Source organism: Gasterosteus aculeatus, chromosome 4, assembly GCF_964276395.1.
Source record: "Gasterosteus aculeatus chromosome 4, fGasAcu3.hap1.1, whole genome shotgun sequence".
NCBI lineage: Eukaryota > Metazoa > Chordata > Actinopteri > Perciformes > Gasterosteidae > Gasterosteus > Gasterosteus aculeatus.
The window spans coordinates 28,416,015-28,440,524 of record NC_135691.1 but is presented as its reverse complement, the minus strand read 5'-3'; the positions used below and the strand labels follow the sequence as shown (position 1 = coordinate 28,440,524).

The 24,510-nt window shown below is 45.7% G+C and overlaps 2 protein-coding genes across 12 annotated transcripts in view; one reads left to right on the top strand and one right to left on the bottom strand.

Annotated features, from left to right (window-relative positions):
* The window catches only part of foxp2 (forkhead box P2), a 98,558-nt gene extending 84,940 nt beyond the window's left edge, over positions 1-13,618 (bottom strand). For 4 of the 11 annotated variants that reach the window (XM_078101787.1, XM_078101782.1, XM_078101789.1 and 1 more), the window contains exons 1-3: positions 13,065-13,568; positions 4,115-4,181; positions 3,401-3,466 (exon numbers count right to left, since the gene is read on the bottom strand). The gene's annotated coding sequence lies outside the window, so the exon portion shown is untranslated. Of the gene's footprint in view, positions 1-3,400; positions 3,467-4,114; positions 4,182-13,064 lie in introns of all 11 variants that reach the window. The other 7 variants (XM_078101788.1, XM_078101794.1, XM_078101792.1 and 4 more) reach the window with 4 other exon arrangements.
* A 2,687-nt stretch (positions 13,619-16,305) lies between these two features.
* On the top strand, positions 16,306-23,771 carry ppp1r3aa (protein phosphatase 1, regulatory subunit 3Aa). Its single transcript, XM_040173977.2, has 4 exons — positions 16,306-18,021; positions 18,844-18,902; positions 19,177-19,262; positions 19,697-23,771. The coding sequence occupies exons 1-4, from the start codon at positions 17,078-17,080 to the stop codon at positions 22,799-22,801; spliced, it is 4,194 nt and encodes a 1,397-aa protein (XP_040029911.2). The 5' UTR covers positions 16,306-17,077; the 3' UTR covers positions 22,802-23,771.
* Positions 23,772-24,510: the final 739 nt, after the last annotated feature.

Sequence of the window (24,510 nt, the reverse complement as noted above, 5' to 3'; positions counted from 1 at the left end):
TTTAACATGTGCCAATATAAAAAATCCCTTTCCCGTGTTGGAAATGTCTCAAATGCAAAGACTTCAGCATCGCAGATTGTCTGCCTCGTGTGCCTTCTCTGAGATTAATACAACTGGGTTCAAATAATGCACATTTAGTTGATGTCATGCTGACAGTATCCTTGTAAAAAAAAGTGGAGTGAGAAGGGCTAACATAAACTCTGGACTATGTGTGCAGGCTAAAAAACGAGGCCGCGTGACAGTTTGGCGATAACACTCGAGTTCAATCTGTCAAGACAATCAGCATTCAGACCTCGGGAGAAGAATGTGCGACTGTGTGCGACCGATCCTCTGGACACGATCACCTGCGAGTGAAGCCACCCATAATTCTTCCCACCTGAAATAAGGAGTTCAAACTAATGTCAGGCTGCTCTGATGTCATGCCTGCCTCGGCTTGAGTTTCACAATAATCTCGGGCTCTTGGACGGATGCCATCGACTCCTGCTTCCGCACCCAGGCTTTCTCCAATTAGATTGCAGGGAAAGAATAACAAGTGAAACACTCGATCCCCGCTCGTTTAACGAAATTAAGGCGGTGCGTGCGGTGTTTGCAATCAGTCGGTTCTAAGGCAACAGTGGTTTCTAGCAGGAGGTGTAGATATGCTTATTGTATGCTGAGGCAGACTTTGCCGAGGTTTAAGTGTATCTTTTCCCCGCCCTGAATATAATTTCTCTGTAACAAGAAAACAAAACAAAAAAACACAAAGAGTCGGCATATTGAATAAAACTACTGGCTAAATAATGTAGTAGGGGAAAAAGAAAGAAGATCGGAGCAGTATAGGCAGCCACTAGGATCAATAGATCCATTGAGGCGCCTTTATCTCTCCTTAAGAAATGATGACAACACTCACTACGAGCCTCCTCACCTCCCCACTTTCTAACTCCATTCTCATGGCAACGGTGCACTCTGGACAAACACTCTCGGTGCAATCTCTTCGCCTCAGTCCTCACCGTCTGGCCGGGCATCCTTTCTTGTTTTTTTTTCTATTCTGTCGCTCAGTCATTTCTCTTCCACATCAGACGTCCAAGATAATTGCCTGACACTTGCCAAGAAAAGGTATAGCATAGAAAAGGGGAGGGAATCTGAAATGTCCATATGGAGTCCGAGGTCTGGACTGAATTCAGCCTTGTTATGGTTTTAAATGTGCGGTGGGTTTCATATGGGGCCCTCAGCGGCAAAGAACCACGGAAAAAATGCTGGAAAATATATGTCACAGGTGGGAAAAATACTTCCCCTGCGGACATAATTTAAGCACAATTCCGGAGTCTATTTAAAAACAGGACGGCTCCAAATTCTAGAGATCAGCAAAGTGCAGGACATCATTGGTAGATCCCCCTTTGCTCCAATTTGCTCACAGCACGGCACTATCAGAGCCCAAACCAAACCTCATTAAATCGAAATATAGACACTTGGGGAACTTCCAAAACTTTGCAACTCTCCTTCGCTCTTGCCTAAGTGCGAAGACAAAACAGTTGACCATAGAGAGAAGGGCGCAGGAAGAACGGCGGCAGATCCTTGGGACCGGGAGTAAAAGGAAGGGAGAGAGGGAAAAGTAAACCTTTGATGAGTAAGACTTTTTTTGTTAAGCGAGGGGGCTTAACTTTAAAATATTCTGGGTGGCGGTGAATGGGGGATTGACCATTGGCCCTGATCTCAGCCACACACTGGGGCACTGGGGTTAATGGTGGATAAAGATTAGAGGGGGCGGGGGGGTTCCTTTGCCTGATCTCCGTCCACCCCCACACTCCACTCCACAGTTTTCACCTTCTCCACCAATCCCTAACCAGCTAGACAATGGAGGCCGCCAATGGGGAATGATCCAAGGCCCTTTGATTTCTGCTTCTACCCCCTCGACTGCTCCGAGTGTCCTGGGTAAAGATCCGTAGAGGTTCCCCCGTTTGCCCACTCAGAGCGACGACAGTAAGGGGGCTCAGAGAAACCATTAGAGGATTGAAAGTGGAATGACAAGAGGTTTCTGATCTATGACAAGAAATCAATTTCAAACTGGAAATGTGAGCAGAGGGCCGTTGAGTCCAAACTGCAGCTTTTTTAAAGCAGCCAAAGATATATTTAATTGCTGTAGACTTTTATATATGTCTACATTGGAAGTATTGCTTGCAGTGTTGGGGCAATTAGACTTTTTTTTTTTGCAATGATTAGAAGGTCTTTTTTAGGCCAGCAGATATGCAGTAAGAGTTCATCTTTGAAGATTTAAGTGAATACCAGACAAATTAAGTACTAATATTTAAATCTCTTTTAGGTGGAAAGAGAAATGCGGACTCTACTTCAGTCTGGAACGACAGGACTCTGGGGGAGGAGGACTGGGTTCCACAGCCGAGCCACACAGATTCTTCACGCCTGACCCATACACTTTAATCATATCTGTACCTCAAAGGTGTTCTTCATAATGATGTATGGATTTCCTCCCTTAGGTCAGGAGGGGAATATCTCAATAAACCTGCGGCCTCAAAGCAAACAGACAGTTTCCAGCTTTGAACTAAACATCTACTCTACTTTTATATGAAGCCATTATACGGATCCCTGTTGTGTGGAGTGATTGGGCAGAAAAGGATTAAAACAAATCAAATCATAACTGACTGCTGCGTGACATCACGTGGAACATAACTGAAGCAAGTCATTCTGTTAAAACATTCACACACGTACCAAATATAGATTATCCCCTGGCTTCCCGTTTACTTTATATACTGCCAAACAAACACATTAAAAGGGTTATTGTGTGTCGTCTTACCATCACCATGGAAGTGCTTGGAAATATGTTTGTATGTGTGTGTACTATCGTGTGCCATGGATGCATGAGTGCATACGAGGGCTCTCGTCAATAGAGCGGCCATGGCGGAGGTATAATTGGCGAATTCCCATTACCTCAACTTGGATTCCTCACACTCGTTTGCGGACTGACCGGGTGACAAACGCCACCTTGTGTCATTAGCTCGGAAAAAGGAAGCCATCTTTTACGGTGTTTTGCAGAACTACAAAAGGAGCAGGATCGATAAAGTCTTTATTCGTAAAATATCGACTGCTTAACAGGTAACCATTGATACCACTCAAATATTTTCACTCAGACGTGAAAATGTGCATTAAAGGCACTTTAGTAAACGGTTGTGTATGAAGTCAGGTCCATGAACTAACAGGTATATTTTTTTCGTACCCTTTTTTGAGCACACAGGATTGCGTAACCCTGCAGCCAAACCCCACCAGCAGTTATGACTGATTTAGCTTTTTACAGTGGACACATCTTTCTGGCGGGAGAGAGGGGTGGAGGGGGGAGGGGGGGGGGGGGGGTGACGGAGGGGGGGTAAACACCAGGCATGCAAAGACAAGGAAAACGGGTTTCACTTACCACTTTGGACTTTACAGTGTGTGTTGTCTGTTTTTTTCTACGGGCACAGAGTGTGCATATTTCATCCTAAAAGAAATAAACAGATAGATGTTTTTACTTGAAACATGAAACACGTTGCTCCGTCTCTGCCTTCTAGTTTCTGTAGCGCCGGAGTAGAGAAATACACGGCAGAACGCCGCTCTCTTCATTCGGTTCTGTTCGGCTACAAATCTCAATCAAGACATCAGCAAAGTAAATCCGAGCATTCGACAGCCATAATGCATATCATAACTTCTGAGCTAGAGTAGATTGAAAATCCTTGGGGTGTGAAAACCAAACAGGCACAACTGAAAGGTTGCCCAGCGGAGGGGGAATTCTATCAAGGTGGACAAGATGAAGATTTGTAACATTTGAGTGGGGAACCGTGGGCCCCCCTGACCTCCACTAGCCAATACAATCACCTGAACACAGTGGGGCTAACAATCCTGTAAAACAACATCCAAAGACACAGTGGGGGTCATAATAAAAATGAAAAAAAACCTGATTGAGTTTGTTTCATTTAAAACAAAAGAAATACACGCCTTAAAGGAGTTATGCTCGGGAAGAGGAATGATCTTGAACAGTGAAAGCAGTACACTGATCCCTCAGAAGACACTGTTAATGCTGGTGTAATCTCTCCCAAGGTTAAGGATTCTTTGACAAATGGACACGAGGGGACCATGTTGAGATACTCACCCTGAGGGAGAGAACTTGCTGTTGTTTTCCGTCACAGGAGCAGGAGGAGTCCAGCGAAGTCGGCTATCTGAGATCAGACAAAACAGAAAGTATACCATTAGTCCAAAGCCGCTCGTGAACGACTGATCTCTTTGGATGTTTCCCAGGTACGCTCAGTGCTGCTGTGGACATGTGTGGGCTGGATTGTGCCTCGCATAACTATTGTCTGTATGGCGCGTTGGAGAGAGCAATAAACTTTGCAACAACAAAGTACACCTGGATTTTGCTCTGAAGCATGACAGCTTAGATGTGTGTGTGTGTGAGTGAGTGCATGCACAAACAGGCAACAGACAGTACAGTTAAAACTATGGAACCCCCATCCCCCCTCAACCCCATCACACACACACACACACGCAAACTCTTCACGCTCTCAAGTTAAAAGGTGGAGTGCCTGCAAGGCACAAGCTCTCAACGCCAAGTAAATCACACTGTTAAAGTGACACGATTGATCGCTCATGTACTGTGGGTCCATTCAGCTGTCTACATCTAAGTACGCATGCTATGGCGTCCCCTATGATTTAGAGGCCATTAGTATTGATGATTTTCAATGCGTTGTGCCCACATCCACGGCAGTAGTGGACGATAACACAACCGCAGCTCGAGATTAGCTTAGATAGTTTTACTGCACAAAAGGTGTAGAATTCGGGAAAAACTAAATAAATAATTCCCCTCGTTGAAGAGCGTAGTGGGGGCCTAAAACGGCCTGGACGTTCCCCTCCCGAGACCTTTCTTCTTTTTCTTTTTTTCCCTCGCTCCCCTTTATTCTCCCGGAATTCCAATGACCCCTACAGGCACCCGACGACTGCTGAATTTTAAGGAATGTGCTCTCTGAACTGTACAAAGAGCCCCCAGCTCAACAAGCACAGCAGAAAACAAAAACATGCCAGCTGCTATTATTCTGCAATGTTTTGAGTTTGTGGTAAATGTTGCACAGATTGCTGTGCAACATTTACTCGTAATGGGGTGAGAGGGTTTGAGGTAGGAGCGGGCGCATGCCGATGGACTGGAAGCTGGCTGAACCGACGTGAAAAGATTTGCCCAAGTTAGACTTCTAAAAAATTGTAAAGTTGTAAAATTGTATGATTCATTTTTTTTTTGCGTCTACATATCTACACATTGAACAACCGAAAATAAAGTGATAAGATCAACAAAACTGGAAAAGATGCAACGTGGTTTTTCATGGAATGACTGCAGCTGTCAACCTTAATGTGACATAAAGGGAAACAGATAGTTTTAAATATGATTGAGATGTAAAAGCCTATTTCAAGTTAATGCCCCTTTACTTCAAATGATTTACTGCCAAATAGACTTCAATATCACAACACCTCTGGGCTGTGCAGATGTCATATTTTATTCACTGGAAAAGCATTAGGAATGCTATTAGTCTGAATGACCTCCAATTCGTGGGGATTTACAAACACCACACATATCTTTGTTGAAATATACAAAACCACTGGTAAATTCTATCAACTTATAAATACGGCAAATGCATTCAAGTATTCATGAAGGACTAATAATGCTATAGGCTGATATTTACATAAAGCGTTCGTGCACTAAGTCAAGATAAACTATTTAAGACCCGGACCACAAATGCTTCCACACCGCAGAAAAAGGAGCGTCCTGCGATGAAAGAGGACATTATGCTAACAAGTCAGATTACTCTGTACACAATAACTTTATCTTAAAAGTAAATACCATCCTCGGTGTTGGAAAAGGAGTGAGGGGGAGGGGCGGGTGGGCATTACGCAAAGTCACTGGCAATATTTCTATGGGGACCAAACGCTCCTTATCAGTGTTAGTCGAGCAATTCAGGCCCGCCCGAAGAAAGATGAGTCTTCAAACTCATTCTATTCATGGTCAGACGTGTAATTACCCTCAGCTCACAGTCTAGACGTAACCGCTTTCACAGTATTTAAGACCCCCTGTGCAACGTGCGGACGCCAGATCCTACCACCAAGCCCTGCACGTTAAATCTGCGGCCAGATAAATTAGCGAAGAATGCAATAAAATGGACACAATGAGAGGAACTTTATCCTCCTCGCTGCTAAATGAGATTTCTTTGAAATGCAGATCAGTGGGTCTAGATTAGTGAATTTTAGCTGCTGTCAACATCATAACAAAATACAAATGCGATTGTTCGCCGGTGCCTTATCTCCTTGCTTCCATCTGTTGGCTGGTTATTTACTCCCCCCTGATTTACTATGCAGATCTAAATAAGTCTCATCAAAAGGGGGGCTTACTGCACAATGCCTTCTTAAGCTTCTACATCAAGGTATTTGAAAAACCGGTAGTCACATGAAAAGGCTGCCCATCAAAGGCACATCTCTAATGAACTCTCCCATATCAGAGGGGGCTTGTGGGGGCCTGGCTTTAATGCCGTCTGTGTGGGGAGAGAGGAGCAGAACTACAAATCAGAGAAAGCCATGGTAGGGGAGGGAGGAGGGAGAAGGGGAGGCAGAGAAAAGAAAGGAGAGACAGGAGAAGGAGGAGGAGGAGGAAGCCCATTGGTTATCAGATGAGATTAACTCACAACCGGGACTAGTCCTCGGGCTTTCCGTCCATCAATCTCACTCTCCGGTCCAGGCCGAAGAAGGCCCTCATAAATGGACTACAATAGCACTTGATTTGAACAAGTGACGGATTACTGGCCACAAGTCAGTTTTACAGGACAACTAGAAACGATGACAAACACAGCGGAAAGCTCCAAATGTCATTTCAACTTCAAAAACAAGGATTTGTTTTCATAACTGGATCAAAGAATATGAATAAATATGTGCAGGAAAAGCATGTCCAGTTCTCAAAGGGAGATAGTTGGACCGACTGTCTGAAACAACAGCATACTCCGCTGCCCCCCCCCTCCCCCACCTCGCTCCTCCTGCCCCCACCTGGTCGCCCCCCCAGTTCTGCAAACAGCTTTGGTAATCTGGAGCGGAGCTTTTGCATTACGCTCCTGCAATAACCTTTAATTTCATGGTGTATTTGTTGCATTCACAGTGCGGACTGGATTACAACCGACAATCTTCAGACTTATACAGCAGAAATAAACTGCATGGAGAGATCATGATCTGCACCCTCCCCAGTACACCCACCCACCCACCCAACCGCCACCACCCCGGCTTTGTAGCAGCGTGCCTGCATGAAGGGGAGACCCCCACCAACAAGCATGCAGTTTACCAGCGAACAATTAGCCCCAGAGCAAGAGCAGGCCGCGGCACTGGCACATGTGGTTAAGAGGCGAACGCTGCGTGAGAGTGCCAGATGATGAAGGGATGTGGAGGAGGGGTGGGCGGGGGGGTGCGGGGGGGGGCGGGGGGGGGACGACACTGGGAAGGGAGGAGAGAGAGGGGGTTGCGTGTGCCAGACACGCGTTTGCCCGGGTTTTTTGGGGGGGAAGTTTACTGGGCATGTCCTCCGCCATTCACTTTCCGCTACTCTTTACAGAAAGGACAAAGACGGTTATTGCCCCTCCCCCCCCCCCCCCCTTCCTCACCCTCAATCCCAAGATGACTTTGACTGTTTTTTTTGAAGGACTGCTATGTGATGGCATCCAACGGGTTGAGGCGCTCAGCCACAGAAAGCCGAGTTCTCGTCCCCCCCCCCCGGCCTCAGGCATCGCTCTGCCGCGGAGCGTGCCAAGTGGGCCCGGTGCCAGTCGCATTGGCAACCACAAGGGACCCATGTCTTTTTGCCTTGCCTAATGAAATGACAAAACAACAGATTTGCATATGTAGAAACAGGTGTTGTAACAGGTTTGACTCCTCTCGACCCCAGCCATGTTAAAAGAGAGAAGAAAAAAAACAAACTAAAAAAAAGTTTATGACCAACAGCTCGGAGGTATTTAGGCTCTAATGGGCACTCGAGTCTGCACCATCTGTACCGCTGCGTGCCAGAAGTGACAATCTAAATTAAAAACCACTCATCAAATATCATAAAAATAAACCATTGTTTTGCTGCCTCCATATGTTGCCGCTTTTTTATTTCCCTCTCGGAGAGCAGCAATGCAGGCCGAGCTCCGAGGCCCGTAGCTGTGATCCGGGGAAAAGCCAGAGAGCCGCACGGTAGCCTGTAATTAGCCTCCAACCGATACGCTGTCTCCAGGCCCGAGCCCTGCGTCATCCTGCACATGATCCGAGTCCATCCTCGCCACATTACAGAGCAGAAAACCCAACAGCGCTGACGTGGTGAAAGCAAGGAAATTGTTTGTATAGTATAGGATTCATTGGGGGGGTGATGGTGGGGGAGGGGGGGGGGGGGGGTTGCCTTCGGAGCACACGCCGGCTGTGCAGATGGTCAAAGGAGCTCTGATCACTTCACTCTACTCGCTTGTAAGCAGATAACTGCTGTTATGTTTTACGCAAACACGCATTCGCCTTGACGGAATTAAAAACTGTTCCGGGACACATCCCAAACTAGCGGTGATGCCTCTTTGAGAATGTAAAATGTCTCTCCTCCTCCATTTTTGACCAAATTATGCCCTGGCCCAACGGGCTCGACCGGGGGAACATTCCTTTTGTCCTTTACTGAGAGATACTGTACGACACCCCATGGCCAAACCCACTCAACACTACCGCCCAACCCCCCCACTTCCATCTTTTTTTTTTTTTTTTTCCCCCCTCTTCTTGTTTTTATTTCTACGAGTGAGAGAGAAGGAACAAACCTGAGACCGTTGTGACCCTGCGCGAGTGTTGTAACTTGTTCTGGAGCTACGCCGGCAGAAGGCGGCACCATATGCCCTCCGCCCCGAGCTGGATGCTCTTTCTGCAGCCTAATGTGCCTGTCAAAAACTGTTACTGTCACAAACTCCCACCCTCCCCACCAATGTTTTTTTCCCCCCTCTCACAACATGTTTGAAATAAACATTTGCCGTTCTGTTTTTTTTTTTTTTTTCTTCCTTTATCCGTCTGTGCGCCTCTCTCGGGTGAAGAGGAAAGGTCCTCTGAGATGCTTGGAAGCGTTTGGTCTTGATGCATCTGCGTCGCAGTCGGGGGACACAACCGATCTTTTTATTTTATTTTTGTTACCAGTGCCCACCTGCTTTTCAGGCATTAATCAGGTCGGGATTAATCCAAAAGGTTTCCCTTTTTCAAAACGCTGTTGCCACGACCAAAAGATGTCTCAGAAGGCCCTTTTTCAACGATGCTTGACTTACTCTTGGCCCACGGGGGCTGCCTCTCATGACGTGTGACTGTTTATACGAGTGACAGGCCGATGGCTGAATGCGGTCGCAGCGACGGCGACCTTGCCTTTTACCACGAGTGACCCTCTCCTCTTTAATTCAGGGCGAGACACCAGCACGGACACATTGTTTTCACACCAGGAAACAGTTGCTGCTGTTGGTGTACTGTGATTCAAATGAGTAAAAAGTGTATTGGATAAACACACCGACCAGTCAGTGAGTGTTGCAGGCCCAGCCAATGGCAGCCCGGGGTCTCAGCTCAACGGGAGACTTTTAAACTACCAGGTCACCGTCGAGACGGCGGTGCCAAGAGGCCAACTCTGGACCTTATGAAAAGGCATAAATTATCCGCCGCTGCTTTGAAGGAATACCGTGCAGGCAGGCCGAAAGTTTGTTTTAGAACTTAACATGCATGTCGCGTTGCGTTTCACGATCCGCCGCGCCGCGCGGGGTCACGCACACACCGGCCAAGAGCTACACTCCTCGAGGCTTTACGATCCTCCGAGGGAAGCGCCGTGACGTAAGGTGGGATATTTGCAAAACAATCTCTGCGAGATGTTTTGACGCTTGATTGTTCCGGCCTGAGTAAACACGTAAGCGCAATGGTCTTTATAGACTTGGCCGAGGGAACACAGAGGAGGAGCTCGAGCGAATTCTACGCGGCGGACATTTGTTTCACCTCGGCTCCTAATCGCGTGTGGAATCGTGGAGGAAGTAAGTCACCAGCTGACTCTTTCCTCAGATAGCTCCTTCGCTCACCCCCGTGTGAGCAGCCTGCCATCTAATTTTTCTAATCCCCATCCCCTGACCCCGCGCTGCACGGCTCTCTGCAGCCAAGGAGTCACAACGTTTCTCCCTCAGAGTCGGGCTTAAGAAGTGACCCAGAGAGCGGAACTAAAAAAGTCTGAGCCGTCTCAAGACTCTTAGTGACTGTGGCACACGAAACATCATTACTGTGATGAGGATAATTAGGGAGGGGGGGGACAGGGCGGCCTCTTAAGCATGTAATGCACTCTTTTATCTGAAGAGGTCAATCTCTCCGAAGCTGACAGCTCGCAGTATATGATCCTGATAAACAAATACTTTTGCCCGGCACAAAAGTGCCATTAAAAGGCCAGAACTGTCAACACAAATTCCATTCTTACGGGGAGGGAGGGTGGGGGGGGGAGAGGGGGGAGGAGGGAAGGAGGAAAAAGAAGAAAAAAAGGACTTGATCACTTCTGGTTGCTTTAACTTGCATGGAGGTTGTCATGGAAACATTTCTATGAAGTTAACTGGGATAAAAACCTGAACATTTGCCATTTAATTGCCTTGAAGCTTAGTAACAGGGCCAAGTTAGCTCAGTCTGAAGAACTCACCGCGTGGCTGGCGTGGATGGGCTCAGTGACATGTTTAAGAAAGGGAAACTGGTGCACCACTCCCGTGTCTTTTTTAACCCGCCCCCCCCCCCCCTTCCACCTCCCCAAAAAAATGCAGCAACACCTCAAGGGCCGCAAGAGCGGTCTGTTTCATTACAGAGGTGTCGGGGGATGGTGCAATTTCGAAAGCTAATCCATGAAGTGAGCATGTGTTTCATTGCCTAAGAAGTGCTCGGACTCAAAAAACCAGAATGAATTTCATCTGTGCAGAAAATCCGGCTTCCCGCGGACTCTGAGCGTAACTCTGCAGTCGCCATTTTGCATGTAGTCATCAGGGCTGTCAGCTAGAGCGGTCTCTGCATTCACACGGCACGTTTTCGTTCTTTTTCTTTTGAATGAAATGAAATCGCAAAGCATATTCGTCATCAGCAAAGGTGGAAGCGACGATTTCCACATCTAAAAAGATAAAATCATGCCCAGACCGGTGTTCACTGAGCTGAAAGCTGAATCTTAATATTGATAAATGATTGAAACGTATGACAGGGAATACACATTAATCCTGTGGAGGACATTCATTTTCCTATTACCATAATGTAGAGCACGACTGGCCGATGATGAATGCAGCAATCAAAAGACGGACGCAGAGTGGGGAGAGTCGGGGGGTAATAAGTGCACTCCTCCCAACAACGGTCAGTGTTGGAGGGAGACTAATGGAAAGTCTCTCCCCCATCTCTCCCACAGCCTCGGATGGGAGGGGGGGGGGGTAAAAGTGCATCCGGTTTTCACCAAAATGCAAGTGACTTTACACCCGCTGCCCGGACAGCGGGGACACAAGAGAGGGATGCACGAGTTTTAAACCTGCTAAGAAACGATTGCAGGGAGCTCTTCAACAAAGGGGCCGATTGTGTCTACGACATATTTCACGAGGGGCATTTATTGCCCGCTCGGCCCTTTGAAGAGGAGTGAGACCTGCTGAGTGAAGGGGAGAGGGGGGAGGAGGGCAAGAGGAAGGTGGGGGGAGAGAGGGGGGAGGGAGGGGGGCACACCTGCATAACTGAGGAGGGAACACCTGTGCACCCTGCGGCTGGAGCAAGGAGGGGTTCGCTCCAACTAAACCAGGGGTGAGAGCTGATCATATGAGAGGCCCAGAGAGTTCGGCAGCCATCAGTGCCCCTCGTTAGCCTTTCTTTACCCCCCCCTAAAAAAGAAGGTACATCTATAGACTTTTCGGGGCCACGGTGCGGGAGAGCGGTGGCGAGACACAGTTTGTGAAATAGCAGAAGCGCTTTCTGAGCTTTCACTGATTTGGTTGGTGAGTTAGAATTTGAGATCAAGCATCATGAATTCTGGTATATTCAACAAGCATCGCTGTTTGTATCCGGACAAAAATGGAGTATTAAAGTGGAGCATACAAGCACGGTAAGGTCTTGGCCGCTGATGTTCAGAGGTATTGATGATGTAGGTAAAGCATTGATAATTAGAAACAACTGCAGCGTATGCCGTATGCATTCATTTTGTGCATGTAGGTTTCATCTCAACAAACTGTGACAGTGCTATTTTTAAAAATTATAAGGAATGATAAGAAATTAATATGTTAAACTCTACACCACCTTTGTGTGTCAGAGATGAAAATACCATGGCTACACTAAAGGAATTTCAAAGCGGCATTAGAACTTGACAAATGAATAAGAAAAGATGAAATATGCATTCTGCATTTGATGTGGAAATGACCATCTGCACTGCACATAATTAATCCACTGTTTACTTGGTTTTAGTAAATACTACAATTATAATAACCAATAAACAGAAACAGATATTGAAATGGCTTTCAGTGAAATTAATGTAGATACAATTTGACATTATACCTCCTTCGTGGTGGAGAGACGAAATTAAAAAATAGAACACTTACTAATAACCAAATAAGACCCAATTCACCACATTTCTGCACGGACTTTTTTTTCTCTCCTTGTGTTCAATTAGTTGGAGACGTCACTCATCACTTGGTGATGAATACAAATAGCTGCGGAATGCGAGCTATCTGTAAGGGAAAAGGCTCGAACCGAGGCGCACATGGGCGACAAATAACTCGGGAGTTTCTTTTTGTTTATCGCGAGTCAGCGCGCGGCGCTCGGAGCACGCGACGCCGCGGGTGTCAGAACCCTAAACCAGGGTCCGAACCCCACAATATGCCCCGGGAGGGGGGTGGAAAATAACAAAGTGCACACCTAAAAAAAAAAAAACAATCACAGTTTGCCGAGCGCGAGACAACAACGCGTGGGAACAACAAACTTGTGGTCCACTTCCTAATTACACGAAAGTCAAGAGGGAGCGCGCGCAGAGAAAGGACATGCTGCCGGGACAGGGAAAAGAAACTTACCAACACGAGAAAAAAATGGCAGGTAGCCTCTTTCTTTTTTTGTGAAGGAGTAAGAGGGAGTGGAGGAGGGGGGTGAATTTGTCCCTCGCCGAAAGGGAAAAAAGACACGCCAGGTGAGAGAAGTCGCCGTCCGTCTCCGGTGTTCGCAGCGATGTCTTTCACACGTGACCGTCCAAGTTCACCATAACGCGGATGAAAACCAACAACAAGCTGCAGAGTAAATAAAAAAGCACGGGTATTCCTCCGCTGGGCACCGCGGTCGGAGAGACGCACACTTTCTCTCTCTCTCTCTCTCTCTCTCCCTCTCCCTCTCTCTCTCTCCTGCTGTCTCCCGTCAACGCCGCTGTTATTACTAATGCAACAGAGGGAAAAGCGGTACACCGAGTCCTGTTTGAATGACGCGCAATGCGAAGAAGACGCGGCTTGTTTTCTTTTTTTCGTTTTTTTTCTTGCGTTACGAACACACATCAAGCAGTATCCCAGCAAGCAAGTATATTTAAGACTAGAACCCACCCACTACACGCACACGCACGCACACACACACACAGACTCACACACACTCCCAGGGGAAGGCACTCGCTTGTGCGCGGAGGTGTGTGTTGTTATTTTTGGGAGTACTGCGACCCCGTGTGACGTCAGAGCCACCTGCTTCGTAAACAAAAAGTAATCCCCCCAAAAAAATTTATAAAAAAGTTTGTTTACCCGTTTTTCCAACGTTTTCAGAAGTGTTTTCTCCCGCGGGCCGGTCGCTCTGGGTCGGGGAGCCTCCGCGCGGTGGCCGTTCGTTGCTGTCGGGTAGCGAACCGGCGACCTTCCGGTAACGGGACGGTTCCCACCGACCCACAGACAGGCTGCGTGCGCCCGGCACCGCATCCGGGAATTTAAGTGGTTCATAAGAAGCTTTGCACCGAGTGGTTTTGTTGCAACAACATCCAATTGCGTGAACAGCATAAAGAGACAATACAGAGCATTGATGTAACGTAAGAATTGAACTACTTTTTATTTAAAGCGACCAAACTGGGATTATTTCACTCTCTAGGCATTACAAAACTGTAAATACCTAAATTAATAAAACTGGTCAATCAACTCAAAAGAATGAATCAATATCAATAACATCGATGCAAAATTAAGAATTTTGATTGTGTAAAGCCGGAAACTGAACAGACTTTATCTTCACCATCCTTCAATGCACGATTGAAACCTCAGCATCACGTCTGTCATTTTTGTTCACAGGTTTTAAATTAGCCTTTATTTTCTAATGAATTTGACAGTATTCGGTTTGCAGTGAAACATGAATACATTATTGACGCGTGTATGCATTCAGTAAAATGATGGGGGATCAATAACGGTGATATCTTATTAAATATAACGATCGTCATACACAATTGCGATTTATAATGTAAAACACGTATACATACATTTCAACTAACCCCTATAGATGTCCAATAAAATCACGGCTAAATCAAGACATTATTATAAAGATGGAGATGCACTTTTTTCCTTATCCGCTCCACTGTCATACCTTCACAAAGTAATTCAGCCTATTTATTCATGTATTAGTAGATCATACATTTAACAGCGGTTAAAGGGCATTGCTGTCTTCTTTCTTCTTTTTTTAAACCGCTGAGACGTTCACGGTCAAGAAATGATTGTCCAGAATATTATCAACTGAAAGAAAGAAAGGTGGAAGGGGGGGGGGGACACGTTTTAAACATGTTACAAACGCCCGTCTTATTCTCTCTATTATCAATATTCAAAATTATATTTCATGTTGATTATAACGACTTTTATACTGATTTATTGTGGTAAATATAATTGGTCCACATTTATTTTTCTTTCGTCTGAATGTGTTTTCGCCCCGATAGTTATATTGACTAAAATCATAAAATAGTTGTCCTCATTAGTGATTGTTATTGATATAAATATGCCGTTACTATCCATGAAATCCATAATGTCCAAAGACTGGCCTGGCTTAAAAAAAGAAAATGAAGAGTAAATGATGATTCATGTGTTGTTCGAGTAAAAAAACGGGGTAGCCGTATAGTGTTTCTAGCATGCAATCATTTGATTTATTGTTTTTTCGTGTTTTGTTTGTGTCATATATCGTAATGCTAATTGAAAAATCCTCAAATAACAAGTAGGAGGAAACAGCTTCTAGGAAGTGGTGAGGATGCGAAGGGGAAACAAACTTGGCGTAAATGTGGTGGTTTGCTGCCACCTAGTGGTCACTTCTGATTGTTATTAAAAGTGTCCGAGGAAAACAAACGAAGGGATGGAAAGTACAAATTTAATCAATCTGGTATTTGCCATATTAGATTTCTTTTGTAATCTGATCACACAGTGCCATTTACTGATCTACATTAGACATGAAACTTATCTTTTGTTAATAAATTCAAAGGGCTGACAAAATAATTGGAGCAAACACATTTGCTTGGATAGTTGAAAAGAGGAATTGATCCAGCTTTTGATTACTGTGTTACTGTCTTCACAGCAGGTTATTCCCTCATTTGTCAGCTTCCTTTCTAGTTGTGAACCCTTGAATTGAATTTTTTTTTAAATCTAGTGTTGTCTGATTGGTAGCAGCTAAGTACTTTTTAAATGAATGAATGTAACAGTATTACGAATGTATACCTAAATATGTTCGCAGTTATTTAGAGAGTTGTATAGCTATAGCATTTATAACACTAGTTTGTATACATCTGCCTTTACCAAAGTTGCAAATGAGAATTCTTTTATACTATTTAAAGACAAAAGGTGCAATTAAAACTAACAATAGAACCCTTGTCTTTAAGAAAACATGGAACAAAGGGTCCTTTGAGGAGAAAGAGTGGCTCACCTACCTGGAAAGGATCGTATAACGAGCCCTAAAGTCTATTTACAAGATATACTGGATATGCGGGTATCCAGTATATCTACACACACACAAATTCTACTCGCTACAAAGAACAGGACAATCCCCAGTCTTCTCTTGCAGGATGCAATAGACCTGAACAATGAAGGCTGCAATGATACACAATGATACAAGAGGATCAGCAGGTATTCAATCACAGAATCAGCAGCAATAATTATCTGAGACATCATCGATGATAACACAACATTTTATTCTTCTTTTCTGTCTACAGGTGGAGGTCAGAGGTCAGATTTAGCTCATTTGGGTGCAGGTCAACTTACTGTAGGATCCAGGTGTATAAAATCATAGAAATCCCCTGAAACAGTGTTACTCATACCTGTCTGTGTACAATCATTAACTGAATAGTTTCTTATATAAAGGTAGCACATTGTTACAGATATTTGCTGTGTGTAACTGATTATAGCCTATGTGAACAATCACACCACCCTGATTGTGTCAGTATTTTGAGCTAAATGCTAATGTGCCTTTCTGATTTTCACCTAGTTTAATATCTTAGCATGCCAATCATTCTTCATGATACAAAATTCTGAACAAATGGACATTTTGACCTGATGATGGCGCTAGAGGTCACAACAATTCATTTAGGAATCAATATCAGTGCAAAGTTAGAATAACTATAATATGAATGTGATCAATGGTGACATGTTTTAGTCTGGAGAACCAACTGTCTGTCTAGTTTCCTATTATGCAAATCCTGCCAGGAGCAACACCACCTTCTGGTATAAAGATGTCCAGCTACGTGTTTACATGCACATATTACAGTAAATCTCACAGTGATAAAATGATTTACGACCCGGAGACCTTGTATACCATTGTACTCATACTAAAACTTCCATTTCAGCCTTATCTTTATCGTGTTCTTAATTAACCCACACTGTTGAAAAACAAATCGTTATTTTGGGGCACAGAATATTTTCACAAAATACAGACACCCCGCTCATGTGTTTCAAACATGTTCTTGAAAGTGCTTTATAAAAGCTGCGTTTCCCTTTATTTATTTGAGTAACTACCAAACACGTCGTACGATGATAACTGAGAGGATAACTGGCCTGCCACGGTCGAGTTAGATGTGTCCTATTAATAGGCCTGGCTCACGCTCCAAATGTCCAGCTGTAACCAAACTCCACCCGTCAAGTCACGTCCTCTCCTTGCTCCCCCTCCTGCAGTGCCACTGCTGCCAGGTCAGGGGCACTCTGGTCTGTGCCTCCCTCCGAGCCAGACGGACGGCAGTACGGGCAGACCCCCCCCCCACCCCACCTCGCACATTATGGATGTTCTGCACATCCCACCCTTGGAAGAGGAAGGGGAGGCTATGGAGGTGGAAAGCCAAGGAAATGGGGAGCAGGAAGAGGGAGGAAAGGAAGCTTCGTCCCCGATGGGTTCCGCCACAGACGAGGAAACGGACGAGGACTCCGAACCGGAGCCCCCACCGGTCATTCGGAGGAAGGTGTCCTTCGCAGATGCGTTCGGCCTAAACCTGGTATCGGTCAAGGAGTTCGACAATCCCGAAGTGGCGGAGTCAGAAGTCAACCGGCACACCAAAAACGAGGCCACCCATCACCCGGAGGAGTTCTACGTGTCCTGTCTCTTCACGGTCCCCTCGTCCCCAGAGGAGCTAGAACAGAGGCTGCGAGAGCAGATGGTTGAGCTCGAAAGCATCGAGCTCCTGCCGGGAACCACCACGCTCCGCGGCACCGTCAGGGTGGTCAACCTCTGCTACACCAAATCCGTTTATGCCCGGATGTCCCTGGACCGCTGGACAAGCTTCTTTGACCTGTCAGCGGAGTACGTGCCTGGATCTAGTGATTGGAAAACCGACAGGTTTACCTTCCAGCACACTCTGGTGCCTCCTTTTGAAAGGGAGGGGACCAGAGTGGAGATATGTCTGCGCTATGAGACTTCAGTGGGCACCTTTTGGGCTAATTGCAAGGAGATGAACTATGTGCTGTTCTGCCACCAGAAGGGACACGTGAAGGAGCATGAGGTTCAGGTCCAGGAGGAGAGCATCGGCTGCAACAGCAAGAGGAGCTGTCTCAAAGCCAACAGGTGAGGGAAGCCAACTCGATCTTAAACACATCATGCCTGTGACAAAAGACGGCGCGATGTAGACGCGGTTTAAATGAATAGGGCTTTATTGGGATCCATCAATGCGCCCTTCGTGTAGAAGTTATTATCGTGTCCAAAAAGGGTCCCAACTTGCTCATTTGCCATGATAGGAAATTTGGCACAGTGCGAGTGTTTGAACTGTGCTGCTCACTTGGAGGAAGTTACAGTAAGCCCTTATGTAAGTCCTCTGTAATGGGTGTTCACACTGGAGAACACATACTGCCCATTTAAGGTGACCTCTTTGTCCAGGTTTCCATGACGTCTTTGTCTTTCTTGACTCCATTTCACAACATGCTTTTGTTTCTGCTTTCAGAAACGTCGTTCCTTATTATGTATCTATGCTTATTCTGGCTGACTTGCCTAAATTTAGAAGGTCTGGAAATGTGACGATACAGCAGACAAACTCATGATACACTGTTCATATTTAAATTGTCTCATATTCAAAAGCTGCTGGTACAAAGAGATGCTCTGTGCGAGGAAATAGGGATCACAGCTATTTAGAGTGTATAGTTTAGATCTTTTACTATGTTTCATAGGATCGTATAATGTGTAGTACAAATAGATGAATGAGGGGTTTTGAGGATCTCATTTTTGTTTTACTTTAGTTTAGTTATTCAAATGCAATCATGAATAAAATATATACACGTTTTATTCCAGTCCCTGGTTGAACAGGTACAACAGAATGTAAAAAGAATGGTATTTAATAGTTGTAAAATAATACCTGTTGGCTTCTGTGATGCTATGCTTCATTCTCAATCATAGGAGGGGATGTGCAGAGGAAAAGACCAGGAAGAGCAGTATCAGATCAACAGCTGTTGCAGGTGTGTATACTTAAAGGGGAACAACGGCCTCTTAAAAAATCCGCCCAGCATATTATGTTTTATGGCTTAACTGGTTAGATAGTAAAAAAAATAAGGCGACCTATAAAAACTACGTCAATAGATTTTTGTCGTCTAATTAAGGCACGGAGGGGAATAGTGTGAGGCGCTGTTCCTCACTGTAACTACTATGTGTGTGCATGCATGCACGTACAGGAATTGAGTGAGTGTGCATGTGTGCAAACACATTTTGACCCTTGCCCTTTTTCATTTGCAGACGGCACACTTACAGCAGAGGAGGCTAACGGGCAGAGCAGCTCGGATGTACAGTCGTTACTTTACTGGGAAGAGCACACACCTTTGGTGAGGTTCATTTATCATCTTCTCTCCAAGCCTGTGTAAAAAATGAAACGCCGACATCACCCGGAAGTAAACACTGTTTTCAGCAACACGACTCACAATCCGTGCCAGTCAGCGTGTCTCCCGCTGCAGATATAAACTGCAAATAGAAAAGAGGGGAAAGTGTGTGTGTTGTTCCTGCACCGATACAATAGCCGAGGCACAGTGCAGGGCCCCCAAAAGGATATGAAAGGTCAGCTAACCTGACACTTGAGAGCATGTCTGAACTATTAATAATTAATGCAACCTGCTAGTAAAGGTGCACTAAAGGTGATGATCTAAACAAAAATAGACTTCTGTGCTGAGGTTACAGCAGCGTTGCAATACATTGCACCATCACAGTACTGAATGGGCCATTGGCCATTAACCCTTTGCTTGACCTTTGGTCTTTTTGACAGGTGGAAAGCATAAAAAGCAGAAACAGAGCAGAGCGAATGGCACGTGTGCAGGGCTACCTCTCCCAAAGGGGGCAGCATGTAGCAAAGGCTCATTCCCACGACTCAGCCAATGGCCAGAAGGTTTCTCAGCCTTTGTCAACTCTGTGGGGCCACTCCTCAGGCTTCTTTCACAAACAGCAAAGGAAACACCCTGCAGAGAGTCCACAGGTGCTCACCTACCACCAGATTCCTCTGCTCACTCTGGACTGGAACAGTGACAAAGCCCGTAAGTTGGGGGCTGCTGACAGGGATGACATCCGGACTGGAGGAGCTAAAATGAACTCGGCAAAAGCGCCGCCGGAAAAAATGGCGGACACACATCCCGTCAGTGACGCGACGGGGATCTTTCGCAACGGTGCAGATGATACCTTCGATAAAAAAAGCTCTGTGTGCAATGTATGGCAGGCGTTTGTTAACGGGCTGAGCTGTGCGGACCAGTCGGGTGTTCCAGAGTCGGAATGGCTGCAGACCGCAGCGTTAGTGTCTCCCTCAAATGAAAAAGGGCCCAATGCCCGATGTGCAGCGAGCAGTCACGAGCATGAATGTCCGGTGGGCACAGATGCGCCCGCCACCTCGCACGCACACACCTCAGATTCATGTCAGCCGCTGTCAGATACTCGCCAAATAGCAACGGCCGATGCCGGCGTGAACAGCGAAGACCACCGTCCGGCGGAGGCTTGTGTCGGCACCCCGAGGGATGACACACAAGATGCATCCCAAAGGTCACAGACAAGCAGCGTAACAGACACTCCCCGGGAATTCTGCGTCCAGGCGGCGACGCCTGTGTCCGAGGGCCGCGCTGACAGTTCAGCTGAGTGTCACGAGCGTGCGATGAGGGAGCGAGAAAGAGAAGCAAGGGCAGAAGGAATAGGAAGAGATGGGCCCTCGGCACCGCGCGCGGCTGACTTTGTAACAAGCTCGGGGGAGTCGGGGGCAACAGACATGACGGCAACGCCAGAGTCTGAGAATGCCACCGCGGCCGATAAGATCTGGCGGGGAGCGCGGCCGGATGAGGGTTTTTCTCCGTGCAGGGACGGGGAGGTTAGAGGTGCCGCGCACAATGCGATGGATGACACCCTGGCATTTAGGGGGACAATCCGAAGGGGGACAGGGGACGGGGAGAGGTTTGTCTTTTCTGCATCCAGACAAGGAATGGAGGAGAGGAGTGTGGAAAACAGAGGAGCTGCAGATGAGGAGATATTTAGGCCACGGAAGACAGCGGAGTGCAAAAGCTCCCAGAGGTGTGCAGAGGAAAAGCAACAAGAGGAATTCAGGCTGAATCAAAACAGGGAAGATCCGTTACAGGCAAAGGAGAGGGGAAAAAAGGAAATAAGAGTTGCAAAGACAAATGCAGATGAATCTAATTCCAGCCAAACGTACGTCGGCCAAAGCCAAGTTATGGCTGGGGAATTCATATTGGAGGAATCAGAGAGGCAAGATGTTGCATCAAGTAACAAAGACGTCGAAGTATCCAAAAAGACAGAGGTGGAAGCTTGCTCTTGTACAGCAATCAATGAAATAAAGACACTAACTGGTGTAGAAGAGGGAATTATTCAGGGGTTAAATGAGGAACATCAACGTAATTCATCATGGAAGACGGGAAATACGTCAATAATTTTGGGAGTACATAATAAACAGACAACAGAGCACCCAACAGTGACACAAATGCAGGGAAATGCACTGGAATCTGAAACAGATGAACAGGCTTTAGTCTCAAATCAGACTGAGGAAGGAAAATATTTAAGTTACGAGGGAATAATTGCAAAGCAACTGGGAATAAACCGAGCGCCACCGTGGAGACACGCGGTGGAATCAAAGGAAATTAAAAAGGTCTTTCAAGGTGACCATGATACATTCAGACATTCTCTAACAGATAAATGCAGCCAAAAGCCAGTGGAGGTGAGATGGACTCATTCACGGGACGATACGAAGGGTCCCAACCAGGATGGAGGCCGTGAAACGACCCCAGAAGAAGCAAATTCGGAGACGAATGTTGCAAAGAAAGACACTTCGACGGAGCCTGAACACCGACCTGAGACATTAAAAAGAAGAAAAGAAGATTTGAGTCGGAGAGACGGGGATGATAGCGCGAGTATTGGAAAGCTGAAAATAGAAGTACCGGGGGAGTTGATGGGAAATGCGGAGATTGCTCGGGGGGAGACGGAGAATGCAGCGGCTGAATTGAAAGGACATGAGATGTCAGCAGAAGTTGAGAGCTCTTCACGTGTTGAATATAAAAAATTGTCAGCGGGAACAAAAGACCCTATTACAGCAGAAAGCGCCGCGGCACTTGAGGCGAGAGAGTCTGGATGGGAGGAGGTGTTCATCGAAAGATTTGGAGACGATTTGGTCAGGAGGATTTGGGGGGAGGCGTTCTGTCGGAAAGAACGGGCCGCTAATAGAGACACAGATATTGTTGATGGGATGAGGGGGGAGCTGGCAGATATACCTGATATTGCACAAGATTGCCGTCATCCATTTGAGAAAGACTTCAACGATGCATTTGAGTCAGGTGCCCTTTCCTTAACGCATCTGCCCGCGGATCAAAATGTAAGTCAAGGCCTAGAGCCGACTCTAGCCACTAAGGGAAATGCATACCCGCCCGACGAGACACGTTCGTCACTCACCACAACGGCGGAACAAACTCGCTTCCTCTCAGCACCTCAGACAGATTTGAATTCAAGAGCTAATCTCTGTGGAGATTTCGGCCCCGTTTCAGCTGTTGGGAGCAGCCCGTCATTGACTGAAACAGGCCGACCAATAGAGGACTTGTCGGCCGCCCACGTGGAGGATTTTAATCCATCGCCCCGCGCATCTCACAAACACCTGAGCTCCGCCTCCGACATGCTAAAAGAGACCCATGGCGTTCCGTGGAGGAGCGTGTTATACGCCCTCGGTCAAGTCACCAGACTTCTAATCTGCATCCTCTTAGTTGCTGGGTTCTCCCTCATCGTTTTCCTGTCCGATTTCCAAGCGTTCTTCGCGCTCTACGTGGTTTCATCGTGCTGGTGGTTTTATGAGTGGAAGCGACATCGAGTGATGAAAAGCAGAGGGATTGTGGCATAGGCAGAGAGTCTACAGGGAGGGAGCGCTGTCGGAAAAAGCCGCTGCGGGTAGAATTTTCCAACATCAGTGCATCACTCACCATCATGCATTCTATTTATTCGGGCCGGTGTGCCATTGTGAAAATGATTGGAAGCTACAGAAATGGATGCAATCAAACAAAATTATACCCCACAGCATTAGATGTGTGTTTGGTTGTGTGTTTTTCGGTTTGGGTGTTTCTTTGGGTGCAGTGGTTCCCAGCATTTTTTAACTAAACCAAGCAATTCCTGCTCGTGACCGATTGTTACTTGTTGCAAGTCTACAGATTATTGCCAGTTCATCCAAAACATGATTTAGAAAAACACAATTTGATGTAGTAGAAATTATTTTTACTATCATGTACATCTTGTCCCTTTGAATATTACTTGTGACCATGATGGTGGTCCCAACCAATCAACAAGGAAACTTTTCTTTTTAAAGCTTGATTATTAATTTAATAATAATAATTAATGAATAGATGTACTTTCTGTTGAATGTGTACTTCATGCTGATTTGTTTTCACAATTGTGTGTATAATATGTGTGTATATTTGCAGTGTTTTATGGGCACAATATCACTTTACAATGCACCAAATGGAAATAAGTAAGTATGTGTTTGATTATTATACACAAAGGGTGTCTGCAATAGTTGGGCATCAGATATTTGATGTTTATCTTTCCGTGCTTTTCTTCATTAAATGAAAAAAAAAACATTTCCTTTTCTTTTTTTCAACTTTTAAAAAAAACTTGCGTACTCATTTTACTTCAATACTTCGTATTTATACTGCATACCATTCATTTTTCACAACTATAGATTTCTTCCATTCACCCATTTTTTTTAAATAACTCAATAGTTCTGCTCAAAGGTCATTATTACCATATTCAAACTGTAACCTTAATCCTAAATCCTTCACTGCAGATTGGAAACAAGGAATAAAATTCTTCATGACGCAGATGAATGCTCGGGTCAGCATGTGTTGCCTGGTGGTGTGTTTGGAGAAGGCTATGATCCCAGTTGGCAGTCGTTCACATACTGAGTATTGTCGACCACAGGCTCCTTCAGTATCACTAATAAAGTAGGTCAGTGAGACACTGACTTTGAGACGTGACACATCACAGACTGGAGGAACTTCGCAGTTCTTCGTTTCAAGGAACTTCGGTAGCATTAAGAAAAAGGTCAGATGTGTGATCTTTGATTCATTTAAGCTTCAGTAGAAATACACGTTGAGTATCAGATAAATCTACTCTTTGAGCTTCAGCAGGCTGTCCTTAAGGTGAAAACCAGGCCCCCATCGCCGCCTGCGTCTCTAAGGAGCCGTTTATCGTTTCCATTTCAGTGCCTGCTGACAGGAGCTGGTGTAAGTGAAATTAACATAGTCCATTACATCCCTGCTCATGTGACTTACTAAATGCACTATATAACGGGCTTAACAACACAATAGGATCAATTTCAGGCTTACATCCACTGCTTTTACCAGATGCCTTTCCAAATAGATGCATGGCCTTTGGATAACACTTCATGGGAACTGTTATATGACAGCATGATGTCCGTATTGCAACATAGAATAACCACAAGCAAGTGCAACAAGTGTAAATAGGAAGAAGTGAATTAATTCGCTGTATTGAGGATTTATGGAAATGTAAAATAATTGTAATTAATAGAGTTATTATCCAAATATGTTTTAAGGGACA

Coding starts and splice junctions, on each gene's coding strand:
- ppp1r3aa (XM_040173977.2), top strand. CDS start 17,078: ATGTCCAGCTGTAACCAAACTCCACCCGTCAAGTCACGTCCTCTCCTT. Junction 18,903..19,176: donor CAGATCAACAGCTGTTGCAG/GTGTGTATACTT, acceptor TTTCATTTGCAG/ACGGCACACTTACAGCAGAG. Junction 19,263..19,696: donor GGGAAGAGCACACACCTTTG/GTGAGGTTCATT, acceptor TCTTTTTGACAG/GTGGAAAGCATAAAAAGCAG.